The sequence below is a fragment of the Danaus plexippus genome, chromosome 26 (genome assembly GCF_018135715.1).
Source record: "Danaus plexippus chromosome 26, MEX_DaPlex, whole genome shotgun sequence".
In the NCBI taxonomy this organism is placed as follows: Eukaryota; Metazoa; Arthropoda; class Insecta; order Lepidoptera; family Nymphalidae; genus Danaus; species Danaus plexippus.
Window position 1 is genome coordinate 4,942,945 of NC_083554.1, and position 20,969 is coordinate 4,963,913.

At 34.8% G+C, this 20,969-nt stretch overlaps 2 protein-coding genes, 1 long non-coding RNA gene and 1 pseudogene across 3 annotated transcripts in view; 3 read left to right on the forward strand and 1 right to left on the reverse strand.

Annotated features, from left to right (window-relative positions):
• The window catches only part of LOC116774525 (N-alpha-acetyltransferase 15, NatA auxiliary subunit), a 58,876-nt gene that overhangs the window by 1,993 nt on the left and 35,914 nt on the right, over positions 1–20,969 (forward strand). The window contains exons 6-10 of the mRNA XM_061524834.1: positions 251–388; positions 1,220–1,487; positions 1,848–2,004; positions 2,303–2,427; positions 3,347–3,560. Coding sequence (XP_061380818.1) covers positions 251–388; positions 1,220–1,487; positions 1,848–2,004; positions 2,303–2,427; positions 3,347–3,560 — 902 coding nt within the window. The remainder of the gene's footprint in view (positions 1–250; positions 389–1,219; positions 1,488–1,847; positions 2,005–2,302; positions 2,428–3,346; positions 3,561–20,969) is intronic.
• Positions 512–611, forward strand: LOC116774554 (U6 spliceosomal RNA; annotated as a pseudogene).
• LOC116774330 (uncharacterized) lies at positions 5,034–14,487 on the reverse strand. Its single transcript, XM_032667033.2, has 2 exons — positions 14,266–14,487; positions 5,034–8,703 (listed from the first exon to the last, which is right to left on the reverse strand). Exon 2 carries the CDS (start codon positions 8,701–8,703, stop codon positions 5,431–5,433), a length of 3,273 nt encoding a protein of 1,090 aa, XP_032522924.2. The 5' UTR covers positions 14,266–14,487; the 3' UTR covers positions 5,034–5,430.
• LOC133319661 (uncharacterized) lies at positions 14,566–17,370 on the forward strand. The gene is made up of 2 exons (XR_009753209.1): positions 14,566–15,019; positions 15,167–17,370. It is a non-coding gene; the product is annotated as an uncharacterized LOC133319661 (long non-coding RNA).

A 20,969-nucleotide genomic window follows, 5' to 3' on the forward strand; every position in this document is an offset into this window, starting at 1 on the left:
AAGAAAGTATTAGTTAGTTTACTTGACTGATAAGTATATTCAATGACACTTGTAATTATATGGGTTCACACTTCACAGGTACATGGTTATGTAAAACCAGACAGAATTATGTTTAACCATTATAAATTGAACCACAGAATATATATAAACAAATCTTTTGACATTGAATCTAAAGTATTTCATGCTTTCCATGCGGAAAGTCAGATATCTAGAAATATATGTATATATATCCATTTCTGTTAATTTTCAGGAAGGAGTATCCGAGAGCAATAGCACCCCGGCGGTTGCAGCTTACCGAGGCCTGCCTGCCAGCCTTTGAATCTTTAGTAGATGAGTATCTTCGTCACGGACTACATAAAGGAATCCCGCCGCTATTTATGGATTTAAGGTTCGTTACATAAATGTAGTATTAATTTATTGATAATGATAAAAAATTTATACATAATATTATTTACTTGTATGGCGTTTAAATGAAAGTAATATATTTTCGGATATACTACGCGGATTTTATTATTTTAAAACTACATAATCCCAAAAATGTGGAACGCTTCACGATGGCATGGCCCCTGCGCAAGAATGACACACAAAATCGTGAGGCGTTCCACATTTTTGGGATTATGTAGTTTTAAAATAATAAAATCCGCGTAGTATATCCGGAAACATATTAGTTTCATTTAAATGAATAAATCTCGCGAGTCTTAGATCTCATTACTTTATTGGCACTATGGTGTAGTTCTGTAAAGTGATTGCAATGCGGTATTCCAAAGATGCAGGTTCGCTTTGTATTATGCCTATTGATGTTTTTTCGTCTGATGTATACCAAAAGTGGACTATGACGCCATAGTATTTAATAAAAGTGACGGAAATCTAAACATGTTGAATTTGAATCAGTGAAGATGATTGTGTAGTGATGCTATCGTTGCATTTAATTGTTACAACTCTTTCAATGACATATATATTTGGATGTCTTTTATTAGGGCTTTGGGTTAAAATATTTGTACTTATATATATGTCAGAATCTAAATATGCTTTAATATGTATTACAAAAGGCTGTATATATGTCTATATAACATATGTTACGTTTTTGAAATTAAAGATAATATCCTTATGACAACCATTAAAAGACAATTGAGAACTGAACTAACTTGGATAGTAAAAAAATCACTGTTTATTTCCAAAATCCAATACTTCTATTAAAATGACACAATGTTATTTACAGATCATTATATGCGGATCAGAGTAAAGCGGACACTATAGAGAAGTTAATAGAACAATATATGGATTGTTTATCAAAGTCCGGTACATTTGGACCTAAAGCTGATGAAGTCAAGCAGCCGGCTAGTGCATTGCTGTGGACTTACTACTTTGCAGCCCAGCATTATGATTATAAACAGGATACGGACAGAGCACTGAAGTACATAGATGCAGCTATAGATCATACACCGACATTGATAGAGCTTTATATTGTTAAGGGAAGGATTTACAAGGTAAATCCTATATATTATGTAACTATTATGTATATATGAAATGTTCTGTACACAGTGTACTATATGATAGAACTAAAAGATAATATAATATATGTTGTTATGCTTGTGATACACAAAATAATAATTTTAAGTTCAACATATTATAGCTGATGTGAAGCTTTTATCTCTTCCTTAAATTTATCATCAATTCACGTAATTCCTTTATGATGACAAATTTTATTTTGGTTTAATTTATTTATAAGAAAGTTGTAAGGTAGATTCTCTATCAACAGAGCATATTCGATACATCCAGAATATATGTAAGCAATGCCTTAATTTAATATCTGTTTTTTAGTCATTAATATTCTATAATATGCACAGCATGCCGGTGACCCAGTTCGAGCTTATGGTTGGCTTGAAGAGGCTCAAGCTATGGACACAGCAGACCGATATGTGAACAGCAAATGCGCTAGATACATGCTGAGGGCTGGACACGTACAAAGGGCGGAGGATATGTGTGCCAAGTTCACAAGAGAAGGTATCAATATTATATAACTATTATCAATATTGACCGGATAGTACTAGGTATCTGTTGGGGGATAGGACTAAAATGAAATGTAGATAGTGACTATCTCAATATTATCCTGAAGTTTCTTGCAATGTTGTGCTGTAAATAAGATCTAAAATTGATTTATTCACTAACCTGAGTGGCTACAAGTCACGATATAGCTTATTTGGTAATGAGATATTCTGTAAATGGAATATGCTAGGATATATTTTTGAACTCGTGAAAATCAAATTCAAGCTGCTACATTAGCTTGTATATAAATTTCCAGGTGTACCAGCTACTGAGAATCTTAACGAGATGCAGTGCATGTGGTTCCAGACGGAGGCTGCTGCGGCGTACCAAAGACTTAAACAATGGGGCGAGGCGTTAAAGAAGGCCCATGAAGTTGATAGGGTCAGTAAAATATATATACATATATAAAATCAAACGTACGTGACCACACCACAAGACCTTAAGACATAGTAAGCGAATTCTGCATCCAGAGCAGTAAGCTAGGACATTAAGGAAGCGTTGGCGGTAGATGATAAATAACAAGACCGACTGACAGACATCACATCTCGTCTGCCCGTGGTCACGGTTGATGCAAAGCAACCAGAACGTCGGGAGTGTGTAGATATAAAATAATAAAAACACGTAGTATCCAAAAAACTTTATTGCATTGAAATGAGTACAGGCGAAAATTTTAGATACGTTTGTGATAGGGTCAGTGTTTGATAAAATATATTTTTAAAATTTTGGTCCGTTGCTTGTTACGGATAATCTCGGAAACGTCTAGACCGACTTTAACTGAACTTGCAGTGGTAGATAGTTGCTATATAATGAGTAAGGTCGTCTAATTTCAAGATTTATTTTTGTAAATATGAATAATACTCGTAGTATACAGCCTGGAGAAGTAGTGAGCACAGTTAGGTTCTATAAGAGACGAAACCTCTCAGCATTCAATGTACTCACCGTGCTGGTGCCGGGTCCATCACTTTGTAGAGAGAGGAGCTTCAACAGTGCCTGGGACTAGCGACCCAGGTGGAGGTTTAAGGGGCCCCAATCTAAAGCGCGTTATGCTCCTCTCTCTACCTAGCCAAATTTCAAACGAACCTACTAGGGCTCCCTTAGACACACGTTCCAAGAATGAACTTACGCTTGTTCTGCATAGGACAAAGTCTTTAAGTAGGTTGTAGAGAGGTTTGGCTGTTATACCTCACGCTCCTACCACCACGTAGGTTTGTCCCTACCCTATAACGTACAAATTTACATATGTATGTAGTAAAGGTTAAGTAAAACATAAACTAAACTATCATTTGTATGTCTGTTCCAGCATTTCTCAGAAATAATGGAGGATCAATTCGACTTCCATTCATACTGTATGCGCAAGATGACGCTGCGATCGTACGTCGGCCTGCTCAGGCTCGAGGATGTTCTTCGAGCTCATCCCTTCTACTTCCGGTGTGCTCGCGTCGCCATACAAGTATATCTGCGACTCTACGCACATCCGTTGCAGGACGTGCCACAAACACAGGAGCCAGATACAGGTTAGTTAGCTCGTTTAAAATTTGCTAGAAAACAATGTTATGACTCGTACACTTAGTTAACTGTATACGGCGATTATATTTCCCTACGCACGTACACACAAACACACACAGATATATATATATGCTTGTTATTAATAAAAACTTATATATATATATATATATAGATAATATGCAATTTAAATTTTATATGACCGAGCTATCACTGTAAATAATATTATTGCAATTTAAAATTTGATTAAATTACACTTAATATATATTATTCATATAATTTATTCTTCTCCAGTATTTCTCTCTGTATAATCTTGTACGATTTCATTACTTAAGCTCTATAATATTTAACTAACATACTAGCTTCCCCCTGCGACTCTGTGGCGATATTTCTACGAAATCAATGTATCTTATGCCTAGCTACTATGTATGGTTTTAATAATGCTTGTAATATTTATACATTATTCATTATCGAATTATCAAAGAACAGAGTGAAAAAAATATAATATTTACTACTGTATGGATTTATACATATTTTACATTAGTTTCAAATAGTATTTATTGCTTTATATATGATCATATATATATATATATATATTTATATATATATACACATACTAGCTGTTACCTGCGACTCCGTCTGCGTAAGAAAAATAATAAGAAACTACGACAAAACTTTAAAGCCCCGTATGCGCCCTGCCTCCCACTCGCGCTTTATAATATCGGGATGGCCATTCGGGATCTTGAAAAAAGTACCCTAAGTTACTTTTTATTACACCAGCTACCTGCCAATAAGTCCATTTAAACGCGGTTCAGCCATTTTAGATATTAGCCTAAACAAACATACACTCGTATTGTGTTTACATATATACATAAAAAATAGGGGTTGGTGATAAAAAAGCAAAAATTTAGGCTTGTATGTATTTTTTGATGCCACATTATAAAAATATAAAAACAAAAAATTTCGTTCAATAATTAAAAAACAAAAGTTTAAGGGTAAAAAACCCTTATCACATAGTGGTATGAAAAATAGATGTTGGCCGATTCTCAGACCTACTTGATATGCTCACAAAATTTCATGAGAATCGGTCTAGCCCTTTCGGAGGAGTACGGGAACGAACATTGTGACACGAGAATTTTATATATAAGACATATATATGTTATTAATATTATTATTATTTATATAATAAGTATTTTATTTCCAACATATTAACATGTTGTTTATTTTTCTTCCTCCTATATTATTATATATATTTATATTAATATAACATGAACGCTACTTTAATTTTTATTAAATTCCTTAAACGGCGTTAGCTCATAAATTGTAAAAATATTCTAATGTCGTCTGTATTTATTTATTTTACTCTTGTGTCCTGTTTAAATGCTAAATTATATTTATTGAAAACTAAATGTCACTCATAGCATTATAATGTGGAAGGTATATTATTATTACGTGTACAATGTCTTCAATGAAAGGATGCATGCTATGTTTTAAATATTTTATTTATAAATCAAATGGTTTTTTTGTAAAACGCATACAATAATCACAATAGTCATTCGTTGTCAACCATCAACAGTGACATGCCAGCAATACATTCAGTCATGCCCGCACTACTATCACATAATATTTTTTTTCCAATACTGACACACATGAATAAATTACTTAAAAACTAATCTTGCACCATGCTCACTTATGATATAATTTAATAAATAATGTTTATGTTTAATAGCGTTCGTTAAACAGTCACTCACTGTAACACGCGTTCATTACTATGGCAACGCTGGCAGACCGCTAGTCTTTGTAATACTACTTAGGACACTTTAACATCACATTCGTTTGTACGCGATGGTAGTCGCAAACTTTGAGACTAGAGCTTTGGCTTCAACGACCGTAACCCGGTTTTCTGTATCTTTGTGCCGTCTGGGGTGTTAGGAAGTAAACGTGGGCGCCGTCGCCTGGCAGACGATACGATACGTATGATCCGGGGCGACCTTCGCCAGAATTCACTGGTCCTATCCACTCCGAGTCCGGATTGACTGGTGGTAGGGGCCGCTTGTAATTCACGGCGGTATCTCCAGCTAACGAAGGACCGTTCAGGTCATACTGTTCACCAGTATACTGAGGTCTCTGAACCTGGCTCTGTTGTCTATACTGCTGGGGTTTCCTGTAATTAGGATCCGGTATTGGTATGAACTCGCTGTCTGGATTTATCATGGGTCGTGGAAGTTTCTCGTTGACCAACGTGTCACCGTATAGAGAAATCGGTTTCGGTTGCTCGATCAGTTCTTCGTTGTGTGGTCGATGGTCAATCGGTACACTGTAAGGATTGACCGTAGGTCTCGGAAATCGGTCGTTGACGATAGTGTCCTTGCTCAGAGTCGGTGCGTTTGGATTCGCGTTAATAACTTCGTAGTATTGTTGGTTTATGTTGTTATCGATCGGCGTCTTCACGGTGCCAATCGGTTCTGTGACGGCTACTCCATTCACGTCTTGCGTGTCTTCCAGTTTTTGACCAAAGACATCAAATGAATTTTTTGTGATGTCGTCAAAATACTTCTCATCCTGTTTAGTGTAATAGCCATTACTAATTGGATTTGGTGTTGTGCTCGGATGTTTATTTATTGATATCGTAGGTTTTCCCGTTCTTACTGGGATCTGGTTTATGTTGTTCTGTGGAACTGTGTCCTTTTGATATACAGTATCTTCGTAATCATCGTCCCTTGTCTTGGTTTTAGGGTAATATCTCGATGAAGTGGGAGATTCGGTTGTAACTTGAACATTTTCCACTAGATATTGCTGATGGTAAACAGGAGAGGCAGACGGTGTGATGGCATTGAACTCGTTTTGTAAATTGAATGGTTTACTGTAACTAACCATCGGTCTGAATGGTTCGGGGTCAAGTTTAGGTGCTCTGAAGGTCAGTTTCTCAGGTCGAGGGTTTGTTTCAAAACTAAATTGATACACCGGCCTGGGGTTCGTGTGTTGAGGTTTGCTGGTGTGTGTTCTATGCGATTTCGGTCTCTTAGTTGTATATAACTCAATAGTTTGTTGTATATCTGCTATTTGTTGATAGAATGGATCAGGTCTCTGTTTAATCTGTTGCACATAAACCTGTTGTCTTGGTTTTTGTATGCTGAAGTATTCTTGTGTTAATGTTTTCGGTCCTTGTTTCTGCGGCCATAAAAATAGGGCTTCCTGGTCGATAGATCCGTATTCAACATCGACTGTGGGTCTGTATCCGGTTTGAGAGTTGCTATTTTGTTGAGGATTGTATGGAGTTTGACTGGGTACAGTTTTGTAGTAATTTCTACCATCATAAAAGTTATCAGGTCTGGGTGAACTTTTAGTTTGTTCGTCAAAGAAGTAAAACGAAGCGATAGCATCTTCATTCGGTTTCCGATTGTACACTGGTTGCAACTTTGTCGTTGGGACCTCGTCGTTTTGATGGTTTGAATAATATGCTCGTAATGGTACGGCTGTTGACGTTATGTCATTGGCGACTTCTTTTGTTTTTTGTGGCACTTCGTAATAGATGTAAGGCTTCTCCGTAGTTGTGGGAGGATTATTATCGTAAGCCTGTTGTGGGTAATCATAAATTACTGACACAGAAAGGGGTTTTGATGTCAATTTTGTTCTTGTTTTGTAAACTGGCTTATCAGTCTTGGGTTTAGTGACTGGTTCCTTTGGAAGATTTTGCGATCTGAAAGATTGCCTTGGAGGTAGTGGCAAGCGTTGGACTTTTCTGTATTTCGGGGAAGTTACAACTTCAACTGTTGGCATTGACGTCGTTGTAGGAAGCTCACTCGTTTGTGCACTTTCAGTTGTTGTTGGTCTTGTTTTATGTTTGCCTCTATTTACTATTTGTTTAGTAGTAGTCTTTGCTCTTGAGTACGTCGGGGTTGGAGATGGCCTTGAAGGTTTGTCCGTCTCCGTTGTTGTTTTTTCCTCAAGAGGCGCAAAGAAATCTGGCGGAGGTGGTAAAATTATCCCAGGTACCAGAGGTCCAGCTGGTACATTGCTTTTGTAATCAGCGTGATAGGAAAAATTGTATGGCGGCGGATAATATATCGAAGGGTCGTCTTCGTCGTATAGGTCGGTTTGGTTGCTGGGTGGTGGTAGAAATGCTGCGCCCGGAGGAAAGCCTTCTGGAAAAGAGCCGTTTATGGATGGAGGGTAGGGAAATGCTCCTTCGCTCGCATTCCCGGATAGGAATGGGAACGGAGGACTTGGCAACGAAGAGGGCCCGGCAGAAGTGTTTTTTTGATAATCACTTTCCGGGTAGGGCGCACCGTCTGGAATAAGGAATGACGAAGGAGGTAGAGGGCCTTCGCCTTCTCCTGTAGGGAAGGGTGGGTAAATGGGCGCAGGGATACTGCCGTTAGGTGTGAGAAAGACGAGCGGTCCGTCGTCGGAGAGTCGAACCGGAAAGGGCGGTGGTACTTTTGGTTTCTGTGGTAGCTTTACTTGCCTCCTGGGCGCCTCATAGTTGTCTATTGGTGGCCACGGGTTATTTTCTGGTTCCTGGGAACGTTCTGGGAATGAGCCTCCTTTTAAAACCAGGAGGTGGTCCTCAGCGAGCCATATCTCTTCCTTTTTAAGGCCGCCAAGACTTTGCACATTATCTTTAGTTCTTGTTTCGGAATTGGGCTCATAGCTTAATATACCAGGACGTTTCGGTGCCTTGGAGAATATTTCATTTTGTATTAATCCGTATTTTCCTTCAGCCACTTGGTCTGATAAGGTTTTTTTGTCCTCATCATCCTCTTTCATTTTTCCCGTATCCTTCCCCGCTCCCGCGCTGGACATGAGCATGCCGTCATCCCAGATACCTTGGTTCCAACCCACGGTGCCGCCTGAAAGGTCCGGCAAGATTACTCCAGCGAATTTAGAACTTTCACTCTTTGAGTCCAGTTTAATCGAGTTTTTAGGGTTGCCATGATCTTTTTCAGCTTTGATTTTCATATGCCCTCCGATCAGCCGTTTTATCATACGCTGTGATTCGGAGGTGTCGCTGTCAGATCGTGTGTCGAGAGATCGTTGGTCACGAACGAACGAGTCAGGCGGCAACACGTAGGTGGGCACAAGGACGCTAGAACGAACCACGCACGCCCATGCCAGCGCTATGGTCAGCACTGACGTCGCCCCTCTCACCATCTGAAAGTTTACAAACGTCTCTTTAATTATATTATTCGCACAACATATAAATCAACAAATACACAGATAATGAACTCATCTCAGATATAGATTTTGTTACTTAGATAGGTTTAATTGTCTCTCGTGAGCGAAGTGAAAGGACGCGATATATAACGTTCTGACAGTGTTTTAAGAACTGGCGTGCCGCGTGCTGCCACCCGCCTTTTATAAATTCGTCTTAAGCGACCACCTTCGATCTAGGTGGCATTGAGAACCAACCGTTTAATTTGGAAATTAAGAAGTAATGACCACGAAGCAGGAAGGCCGCGAGGTCTGCGACAAAATCGACTGTCATGTTTTAATTTGAGGCTAAATTATTTACATGTTCAGATTTCAACCTTTTGTTTCTAGGCCTGATATCAAAACCAGCGTGTTTTTCTTTTATAAAGTAAAAGTAACACCTCTTACAGTTAACGAGCGTTGTAACTATTATAAAGGTGAAACGTGACCTAGTCAATAAATGTGCAGAGAACACGTATGCGTTTCACACAACCAAGAATATAACATGACTTGCAAAAAAACATTATTCTGATTTTTTCATTTATTAAATCCAATGTCGCTTTTATTGTCCTAGAGGGATGCGATGGCCGTGACCTACGACAAATTTATGAATTGTTTTCATCTGTTATCTATTATTTAAAATTTTATATTCTAGATACTTGAGTAATATGGAATTATTCTATTTATGTACGTGGCGTTTATTAGAGTTGTTAATTCCTATACTGACAAACGGAATTTGCGTTAGCTCATCTTCGTTATACTCGTGATCTTAGACTCGTGAAGTTCAACATAAAGTTTGACATTTAGGGGAATCGTTTTGAATGCTCGTATCACCGGCTCACCTCGAAAAACTTGGCAACTCTTCCTATTCAAAGTTCAAACCTTTCCTTATTAATGAGCATTAAAATTTAAGTTATACTGAAAGTTTATAAATTCTTAAATCTAACCTTGCGCAAATGCCAATAAAATTGAACTATTAGATTTTTGTAACATTCCAAGTTCTAACGTTATGTTTAGCTGAATGAAATCCGCCGGCTATTTTTTTCCTGCCAATTGTATTATTAACTGATTCATTGTTGACAATTTGTATTCAGTGCTCGTCACTCTGCTAACTTTCCACTGGCCTTTGTTTGTCGACTGTCAGGATATTCTGATTGCAGTTTCACCAGCTGAGCTACATTTAAAATAAGACTTGCATTTATTAATATATAACGTTCAACCGTTTAGTTTTCTGTAAAGTTTCGAACAGGATCTAGCTGTCTGACAACTAATCTATGTTCGATAGTCTCTTTGAAGTTGCTATTTACGTAATTATGCCTAGCCTTCGGCGGTATAGTTGCAACTACTTTGTAATAGTATAATATTGGTCTCCTTGAGTTTACGGAACAAATAAAACCACATTACTCACAGCTCTTTGTATAATATGTGTGTTAAATTGTTATATATGAATGTTTTAATTTATATCTGCTAGGTGATATATTATTAAAAATATAATTAAGTCGCGTTTTTAAAATTCTTGATCCATTTAGTTTTATGTTTGAAACGTTTCGTTCTAACTTGTAATTTATAATTTCATTGGCCTCAAGATATAATTGAAACCGAAATCATTAATTTGATACAATCTTAACCTGTTAGGGCACGCGTCAAAATGTAAGGTTGTCTGATGTCGTAACTACAATGAACCGATGTAGGAATCGGGTCGAATTGAAATTGTCATACGACAATATTACGAAATAACTGCTTTTACTCGTTAGTCGTAAAAAATTAAGGAAATAAAATATCGATTTATACACATTGAAAGGGAACAACAGTTTGAGATGTTATAGTTGACTTCAAATTCGTTTTACGATAACATTGCTTTGGATTGGCAAATTCAATGATGCGTTTTACATAGCGCGTGCCGGCCTGTCCAATTGCTGAATATCTTTAGCCTATGATTTGAGCGATCTTTTATGATTCTCAATCTTATTACATTTGCATCAATGGTCAAAATTCATTGGCTGTTATCGTATCTGTCTAATCGCTCGGATGAATGATTGCATACTAGATCTTTTGTTTTGATCGTGTTTGTCCATTGATTTCGTTTCAAAATAAGCAATTGTTTAATGAATTTTCTCAATTGCAGTATTAATACTCTCAATGTTTCGATTATTGTCTTAATGCTATCTCTTCATCGATCTTTTCTGTTTAATAATGATATATTGTATAATGTCATCGGTTCATTTATAATACATTTCACAGTCACATTGTTCGGTCAAGGCAAGGTTCTATTGACAGCCACTTTGGAATGCGCCTTCTGATGTTTACCTTATGTCATCCAATATTATCTAAATAGTAAAGCTATCTTTTAAGATTTTTAGTGTCTCAAGGTTCAGTATAATAGGAGTTATGTGGCTTGGAAATTTTGGTCATAGTAAATGTTCATTTTAATTTAAGAATCTACTAATAGTTTGTACGTTTTATGTATTTTTTTGTATTGCATCTTTTTGAATAGAAGTCGTTAAGTTCAACACATAGATTGTGATTTTTGTTTCGTGACAAACGGATCGCGACAGTGTCAGTGAGTGCGCACGCGCCGCCATCAATATTTCGTAGTGCGCCCGCGCAGCTATACGTTCAATGCTGTCCGATTTATGATTTATTATACGTCTTTGTAATATACAAGGTTGTCATTATTGTGTAAGAAGTCACATACCACACTCGCATGTGGATTTTTTTTTACGTATATCCTAAATAGGTCTGACAAAGATTTCCTGAACTGATTTCTATTCTCGTCGTGTGTAATTCAAACCACTAGAATTATGATAAATAAGTGGAGCAGTTTACAAAATATTCTTTATTTGGACTTCCTCTTATTTTAAGATGTCATAAAGATTTGTAAAATTATTTTTTTCGAGACGGCTCTCGTACGCTAGGTACGCATACTGATTTGTTGTTGACTTTCATTTCTTTTGTTTGTTTCCGACTTTCTTGATCTTAGTTTCGTAATTCTGTATGGTCTTATACGACACTTTGTATAATCTTCTATGTAACACAAAGTTATTTGCTTCTCAGGCCTCTTCCGGTGATTGCGATTACGAAATAATTTCCTTATTTTTCACATAATTCAAAATAGCACTTAAATCCCACTAATGTATAGTTATGTTGTTGATATTAAAACGATAAATTATTGTTACATAATTTTATTAAAGCTCTTTTTATTGTTCCAGGTAAGAGTTATCCAGTGTAACAAAGAAATATCAATACGTAAGTACTCTTTGCTATCGAGATTTGATCGGTATGAGGTCTGAAGTAAACAGTAATTATCAGTTTCTGATCAGATATGGCAATTAATTTTATATTGTTTAAAAAATATGAGCATCTTGTGCAATTTGTTTCAAAATTTTTCCGCCGTTCTGCCGCTACCTTTTGGTGGTTTTCGGAGCGTGGCGGTGGGCCTAAGATTGCGCCCGAGTCCTTCGCCACCGGCACGAGGAAAGTTGCATATTTATAATGTCGATTTTGTAATTTCCACAAAAAAATATAATAATAATTCCAGCTGCACTATCTTGATCGCTAATTATTATCAAGGTGACGCGTAATTTTATTTTTTTTTTGTTCATAAGATTTCTCGCGACAAATAACATCATAGGCTAACGACGTGAAATCGCAACCGCTGGGAACACACCATTGTTTTATTCATAGTAAAGTAATCTATGTGAATTGTTTTGTTGCCATTTTATTTTTGTGTAGTTCAGTTTTGACGCGGTGGACATCACGACACACGAGCCGGATCTGGTTTTTATTCATCGTATGACGTAATCATCGATCTGTACTACCATGACTATTAAAGAATGTTTTTCGATAATTCGCAAGAGCTCGGTAAACATTGCTCGGTTAGCTGAGTGCTCAATAACTAAACGATGACGTGATCGTATTTAATAGAAAAATTTATTATAATAATAATAATGTAATATTCAAGGAATTTTAATATTTTTAACGACATTCCTCTCATGTGACGCTTGTATTGGAATTACATTTGAATCATAGTATCGAAGCCCGTCTAGACTATGGCGAAGTCATTCAAAGGTTGTGTAGTGTATAGCAGGTGTTACTCGCTCCCTCTAACTGGGAATGCTGCATTCTTATAATTCACCCATGTAGTTTTCTTAATGCCAGCCTTTGCTTAGCTCGGTGTGGTATGCAATATAACTGGTTTTTTGTACTAATGGTATTTGATGGTTGCCTTCGTTTCAATTTGTGACATTGAATTTCCTTTTAATTCATCTTTTATGTATGTAGAATTAAATATTTCCTCGTGTAGCCTTTGATATTTAATAGTTTCAATTCGTTTCGAATTACAGTTTTATCTTTCCTATATCGTGCCTATGATTATAAAGATCGTGTTCCCAAACCTCTATAAGGCGTTAGTTTTTCTTGATCGTTGAGTTTACATCTATTGTATCACATGCTATTAACATGTTTTGTTCGGGGATAAACGGACAGATCTCGTTCTGTTGCTTACATCCGCCTTAATAATTGTTTTCATCTAACAGCTTGTTCACAACCAACTTTAAATGCTCATACCTGAACGCAACTTCCTCTGCACCTTGACTAATTCATTAATGTGTAACAGGTTTTCAACGGTATGTGATTGTTAATGGTTATATCATTGCAGCGAGGTACGCTTTCGTTAATACAGCTTTCATATAGCAAATTGTGATTGCATATCAATCATTACTTCACGATTACTTACGCATTGTCCTTAGCGCCACTGTCCGTTTATTTAGTATATAGATAATTTTGAAACTGAAACTATTCAACATCGAGTAAATACTATACAAATTTTATTTTTAATTTTCATACTGAAAAAAATATGTTGCTTGAAAAAATATGTTATAATCTATTTGTGATACATATATATTCGATAATTTAAAAGCGTCGCCATTCATATCCCGTTACGATGATGTTGTGGCCATATTAAATATTATTTAGTTCTGTTATCTACGCTATGTTAATTTTAAAATTCGCACCGCGACCGTCTACCGGTATTTCGATATGAGGTTCCGAGTTAATTTTAAACTTAACATATTCGTAATATCTTGATAGATTTCATTATAATATAATCTCGGTTCATCACAAACCAATCTTATGTGACATTTATTTTTTTTTTATTCACCGGCGATGTGTTTTCGTCACGTCACTTAATAATCGAGTTAATGAAATTAGTTTATATGATTATTATATATGAATCGGTTTTTATCCTCGTATTGTAATTGGACCGTGTATAGCGAATACTTTTTGTTGCCGAGTTTGTATCATAGGACGCTTGTTATTAATAATTATACACAGAATATTTTACGAGCTACGTAACTAACAATTCAGCTTTTGTTTACATTTTCTCACAGATGTTTCTCTGTATTGTCATTGAGTCTCGCTAAGTTTATTTTGTCAGTCACACGTTATATTACATATTATTTAGGTCACTATTAATATTATATATATAAATATATATGAAAATTTTAAATATGAACACAATCTTACATTTGTTATCAACGGTTGAGGCTGCTTCTGACACTTTTCTACGAATTGAGTTCAAATCCTCAGCACATAATATTGTCACTTCACTGTATCACATGCGTTAACACCGGCACATACTTGTCGAATGGATTGTATGTCTGTCTGTCACAGGGTCGCAGGGTTGGTCGGTTGCTCTAGATGGTGGTAGCGTGTGTTCCGTTTGTCGTGCGGCGCATGAGTGCCGGCGGTGGTAGGGGCGCGCTCGTAAATACACCGTCGTAGGCGCGTGCGCATGACACTCACACTAACATAATCTGTCACACACACACACACACAGATGTATCGAATGCAACCTATGTGTATATCTACGGGGACTGTATGGCGGATGTATTTATATATTATTATGATACTATGAATAATTCATACAACTTAAAATATACCTATGTGTGTACGCTTATATTCTATAAAGTTCGATAAGATTCCAGAATTGTGAGGAGTCATCGACATCGTTTCGTCCTTGTAAGGTCGTCGGATGCGTTTTGTAAGATTTAAATAACACCTTAGTTTTGTTGTTCCAATAAAAGTGTTCAATCATTCGGAGCGGCATCCCGGATCTTTTTTTGTACCTTATCATATATTTATAGATATAATTGTAAATTCTTGGAATGTTGTATTCTAATACAATCTTGGATGTTCTATGTTAGCGTATCATGGAAAAAAAATCGTGCTGTGGTTTGAACATGACAATCGGAATATTTTCTATTAAATATAAATTAAGGTGAGCTTTTAATCATTTTTTGTTTGGTATAAATTGTATATATATACGTCTTTTACATTATTAAAATTTCGATTTAATACATTTCTGAGTAATTTAAATTGGTCCATTTCATAACTTCGTTATTTACCTCGTGTATTTTTGTTTCAGTTATATATATTTTTTCAATGTATACTTATTACGAAGTTTTAATTCAGTATCTCATATAAAACTTCAAGTTTTAAAACGCAATCCTTATTCGACAAACTGTAAGGGTATTTTCACATTAACTGTTCGGTAAGAGGTTTCGATGGCCACTTTTTCTTAAGCTCCAAATTTGTTTGAATTGAAATTAATGAAAACATAAATACCATTAATACTTTTTTTTTTTAAAAACGTTCTAAATTCCTTGTTTATGCGTCGTCGGATCACATAAGTCAATCTTTCCGTTTATGGCTGTCACATTGGAATTTTCGTAGGGATTTTCCTATTCTAATATTGTTTATTCAACACGTATAATAAAAAAAATTAAAATAACTTACACATTTTTTATTATTGCTAACAGAAAATAAAATCCGTTCAGAAAAAAAAAACACCTCGATAATAAATTCGGTTACAAGGAATTCGGTAAAAGATCGCATCTGGAGGCGCCAGAGAAGGCACTAACCGGTCGCCGGCGTCTGAACACAAATTATGTAATGTTATTATATATTTAAACGACTGTTTGTTTATAAATATATTTAACTTAGATTAATGATGATACATTTAAATTTAAAATGTTAAACAAGCAAAATTAAATTAATAGTGTCAAAATTTCCAACACATGCAGTAATAGTATGTGAATATAACAAATTTTATGTTTCTATCAAAGTTAGCCGTATAGAAGCGAAGCCCGGTGTAAAATCTAGTATATAATATATTAAAAACTAATGAATACATGAACTATCTAAATATAGTTGGAATATTTCTACTATAATAGTATTAATCATAATAAACTGTTCGTCGGAAGGTCAACGTCGAAATAACTCAATAATAAGGACATTTAGAGCCACCCGAGATGCAGGCTTCATCTCGTTGGCGCCATCTCATATCAAAACAGAGATATTATTATTGTTTTTATTTAAATAGTATATTAATTATCTGAACTATAATGTTATTCCGGCGACAGTTTTCCTCGATGTTTCTCACATTTACTGTATAATTAATATTAAAACGGATTTTGCTATTTCGTATATTATTATTTTTTTGTAGTAACTCGTCGCGCCGTCGGATGCTTTGGATTCTCTATTTATTTGTTAGATGTTTTCTTGTTTTTCTTGTTGTGTATAATCTCGCTTGTTGTTTGTTTTGTTTGATATTAAAGATGTCATTGTTGGCGCACCTAGCTATCGTTATAGTACATTTTATTTAATTTCGTACCCACGTATTCTCATTGGATGTGGTAATTCAGGACCTTGGTCTGGTTTCGTTTGTTTTAGCGCTTCTTCTGTATCAATCAGTCCGTTGTTCGAAGTACGTTTTGAAATTATAATTATCACTCCACGGTAATTTTTTTTTTTATTCACATAGCTCTTGCCAGATTTGTTTCTCATGACTTTTTTTTTGTTATCGCTCCTCCCTAATTAATTGATACCTATCAAATTTAAATAATAAAATATTTGAACACTTAGCGTTTTTAGATGGATGATAAATTATAACGAATCTAATTAAAATTTATGACCAAATACAGATCATTGTTTCTAAATGAGAATTTTTTTGCAGATATCTTACAAAAATGTTATCATATATTATGATGGAGGTAGTTATTTTTTATCTATTACAATGTATTTGTATACCATAATTCAAATTTTAATATCAATCGAGGTCCCCGTGGCGCCCTTGCTATATTTGGTTACGGATATCAAGGTCGTTGTACTGTCGAGATTGCGGATACTGCGATTTAGGATAGTGCACGAGCGACGTCCTCTTAGACGCTGGGTTCTTGATACCCATAAAGCACTACCAACATAACTATTAATTAATGAGATATGATAAAAATATTTATATTTAAAAATATAATTAATATGCATTTCTTTTATTTAATTATTACATTTATATATTTTTTTATATATTTCTATAATTTATATATATAATATTAACTGTATATACATCAGTAGATTTTTTTATCTTAATAGTATATTATTACGGTCCCATCAGAACTTAACCGAGTCTTTGGCCTCACAAATGTGTGGGGATGTACGCGGATCCTGGCTGACGGTTTACGACTTGCAAACTTGCTTCTTTTATCTTTTCTTTTTATTAATATACATTCTACCTTTATGTTAGCGTGTTATGTGTACTAAGTGAATTTTGGAAATATAAAGACTTGTACCGAATTTCGTGTAAGTTATTTGTAAGTTAAGTGTATATAATATGTCTATAATGTTAGGGCTATATTCTATATTAGACATATATACATATATGTCTCTATAATTACATAAAGTATATGTATACATGAAATTATTACTATTTAATCAATTCATCGACTCGACATAACTTTTTTTTTGTGACTGACCTTAATAAAAAGCTAAGGATTTTAATATAATTCTATTTGTGTATAATAATCTGTGTTGTCTGTTTGTATGTTATTATGCAACGGATGCAGGCGGGCTCGGTTCCCGTCTATATTGACGTAGAAAGCGAACTTGTACTAGAAAACTGTTTTAACTAAAATGAAAGCTCCCTATTGCGATGTCCGCTCCAAATAACCTGTTCGTAATAATATGACATATTTTACATGTAATAAAACTCATTTTCCAATAAAATAGATTTTTTTATAGACATTTCGATCAGCGGATGAGATTTTTAGTTTTAATTAGATTGTTTGTTTTCATATATTTTGAGCAAGGTTTATAGGGAAAATATAACTGTCGCGTATATCAATGGTTATAATGATATTTTAAATATATATTTTTTTTTGTTTGAAAATAATATTATATGTGTAATTATTTGTGATACAGTCGAAGAAAATAGATAACAAATATGTCTCAATATTGACGTATTTAATTAAGTATTCAAATTACTAATGACAGATATTTTTTATTTTTCTATAATGAGCAAATAATTTATATTGAAATTCAAAAATCACGTTTACATTTTAATCTCGTAACTATCACGTGATCTACGTTTCTGTTCGTTATTCTCACGTGGTAGACGGTAGTCAAAATACGCCCGATTATGATAACAGTCCGATATTACACAGTTATAGAGTAAGGTTTTAATTTTCATATATCAAAAATCTATAATCCACAATCCTTCTTACTTCCTTCTTACATAGTTACATGAATTTTATTATTTTAAAACTACATAATAATAAAATTCGCCTAGCATATCCGAAATATATTAGTTTCATTTAAATGAATAAAACTCGCGAAAGTCTTAGATCTCATTATGTATATCTGAAAGAGAATGCTTTGGTTTTTGCCCTTTGAGTCTATTTTTTCACTGTGTCCGCATTGAAATAGATAGTTTATAAAGTGATATATATTTTAGTATAAATCCCAAAAAAAAATCCAGCTAGAACGTATATAATGAACGCGACCCTGAACCCAGAACTAATTAAGAAACATGATCATTAAATCAAAATGGCTGCCGGAGTTGTATAATGTAATTCAATATTGTTATCTTTCGGGGCGTCTTAATCAGATGTTACGTCTACATCAATCTATTATGCGGGCGCCGACGCGGTGAGATGCTAATGAGTTTAAAAAAAATATATACCAAAAACGGTGATCTTCGGTCATCTCCGCATTCCGCGCGCGCCGGAGCCATGCGATGCCGGAAAAACCACAGTATTTAATCCGACGTGCGATTTTTGTTCCTACGTCATATCACACACGGGTCAATATACTGTAACATAGTATATAAACACGTCAATACGATGGTTATATGAATTATATGCTTTAATACAATCGAATGAGAGCTATCTATGTGTAGTTGGTAACAGAAAATGTGTTATGATAGCTGCTACCGAGTTAGTTAATGTCTGATACACAGCTTAATGATGTCCAAAATATAAACAACTCTCGGAGACGGTTTCCGTTAATAGACTCAATTAGCATACATAATAATATATGTATTTTTTAATATATTAGCCGACATCTGGGCGCCATTGTAATTCCGTCTGTTAAGTTGCAATTTTTTTCCCCCCCATTTATTTTAATTATTCACGTTTTACTCTGATACGGTCGAAATATTAGTTTTGTTTATTTAGTTTTGAGTCATTTTCCTCGTATAATAGTTTTATTATTGGTTATAGTATTGTAGTTTTATTATGATTTCTATGTGTGATATGTTATCGAATAATTCGAATATGGGCAGGTTGTGTATTATCTAAGATGTTTCAATGGGAATATTACAACAATGACATGGCCTTTGTAATGACAATGGGTCACCACTTTCTACTTTCCCGAGTTTTCTCACGAGATTGCAGCGGAAAGCGTGCCGAAAAAATGCACGCGGTTTTCGCAGAACCAGGGCTATGAACGACTTATGTTGAACCTAGGTTACTTCGATGACTACTGGATCCAAGCAAATATTTAGCTTAAATTTGATGAAGTTTTTTTTTTGTTTATGAGTCAGAGTAAATGTTATTGAATATAAGCCAGAGAAATAATTTAATAATAACCTTCTAAAATTAGCGGAATATTTTGACTCATATGTCATATGTTCTTGAAAGAGTTGATTAAGACGGTTATAGTAAAAATTTAACTCTTCACGCTTGTTAATGTTATCTGTATCCTTACCACAAGTTTGTATATTCGGACGAAATATTGATCTTTGCCAATTTTTTACTCAATAACCTACGTTACTGCTATAGTTTGTGAAAATTTATATATGAAAAACAGTAAACGCTTCGTAGTTAGGGTAACGATGGTGATTCGTAGTAAATATACCGTTATAAAATTAATTTTTGACATATCAAATGTTTTAGCATTTAACAGTTCGGAGATGGAAAGTGAAATTTATAAGAAAAAAAAAAGACGTATAAAACTTTCAGGTGATGATTTAAACTTTATTCGGTTCCTGAATTTCTAGTAAATATAATGAAATCTTGCAAATGACTGTTAATTTTAATTTCATTCAGTACTCAATATTATGAAATAAAAACGAACTGAACACGCATGCGATCAAAATAACTTGGAATAAACTTACTCATCGGTTATTACTAAGAGGGTAGCGGTGTGCCAAAATTGTATTTATACGACAATTGTAACCAAAGCAAGTGTCAGTTGCTAATACAATAAAACTGAGGGTGACTCGTTTTGTTATTAAAGACAACGTGCTAACATTTCTAAGTATTGTTTCAGCGTTTCCCATATAAACTAGCTGATTCAATTAGTTTTCTAAACATGTCATGTTTGGTTTGTTGGGCATCTTTGATATGAAACATTACACCGCGTGGCAAAACGGGATCCGTTCCGGGAATAATCATCGGAGCCTTCCAATGGACTCTTGTATTGAGGCTCCTTAAGTTAACAAACACTACCATGTATTGGTAATGGGTCAGTTGTTTATTGTTATATCCTAGGACCAGTATAACATTTATAACATATTATTATATAACGTACATCAAATTTGTTAGAAGTGGCTTTTTCTGAAACAGTCTAGGATTTAGGAGTGTTATTCTCAAAGGAATATCGTTTGGACAAGTACTGCCGTAATCGTATTAGATTTTAAAATAGCACTTATCTATCTCATAGCTGTATGTATAATGCCTTATATTTCTACTAGTTTCCGTGTAATCGTGACTTCTTACAGGTGTTAGCATGACCTCTGTAACAGAATACCTACTATTATTGTGAGCGAGTAATTCAATTTCAACGCTTGTTACTACGCTTATTTTTTTTTTCAAAAGAATTTCAATAGATAACAACGATGGATCATATTGTAAGTTTTTAAAATTGTTAGGATAAAAAAAAAACATGTTTCGAAG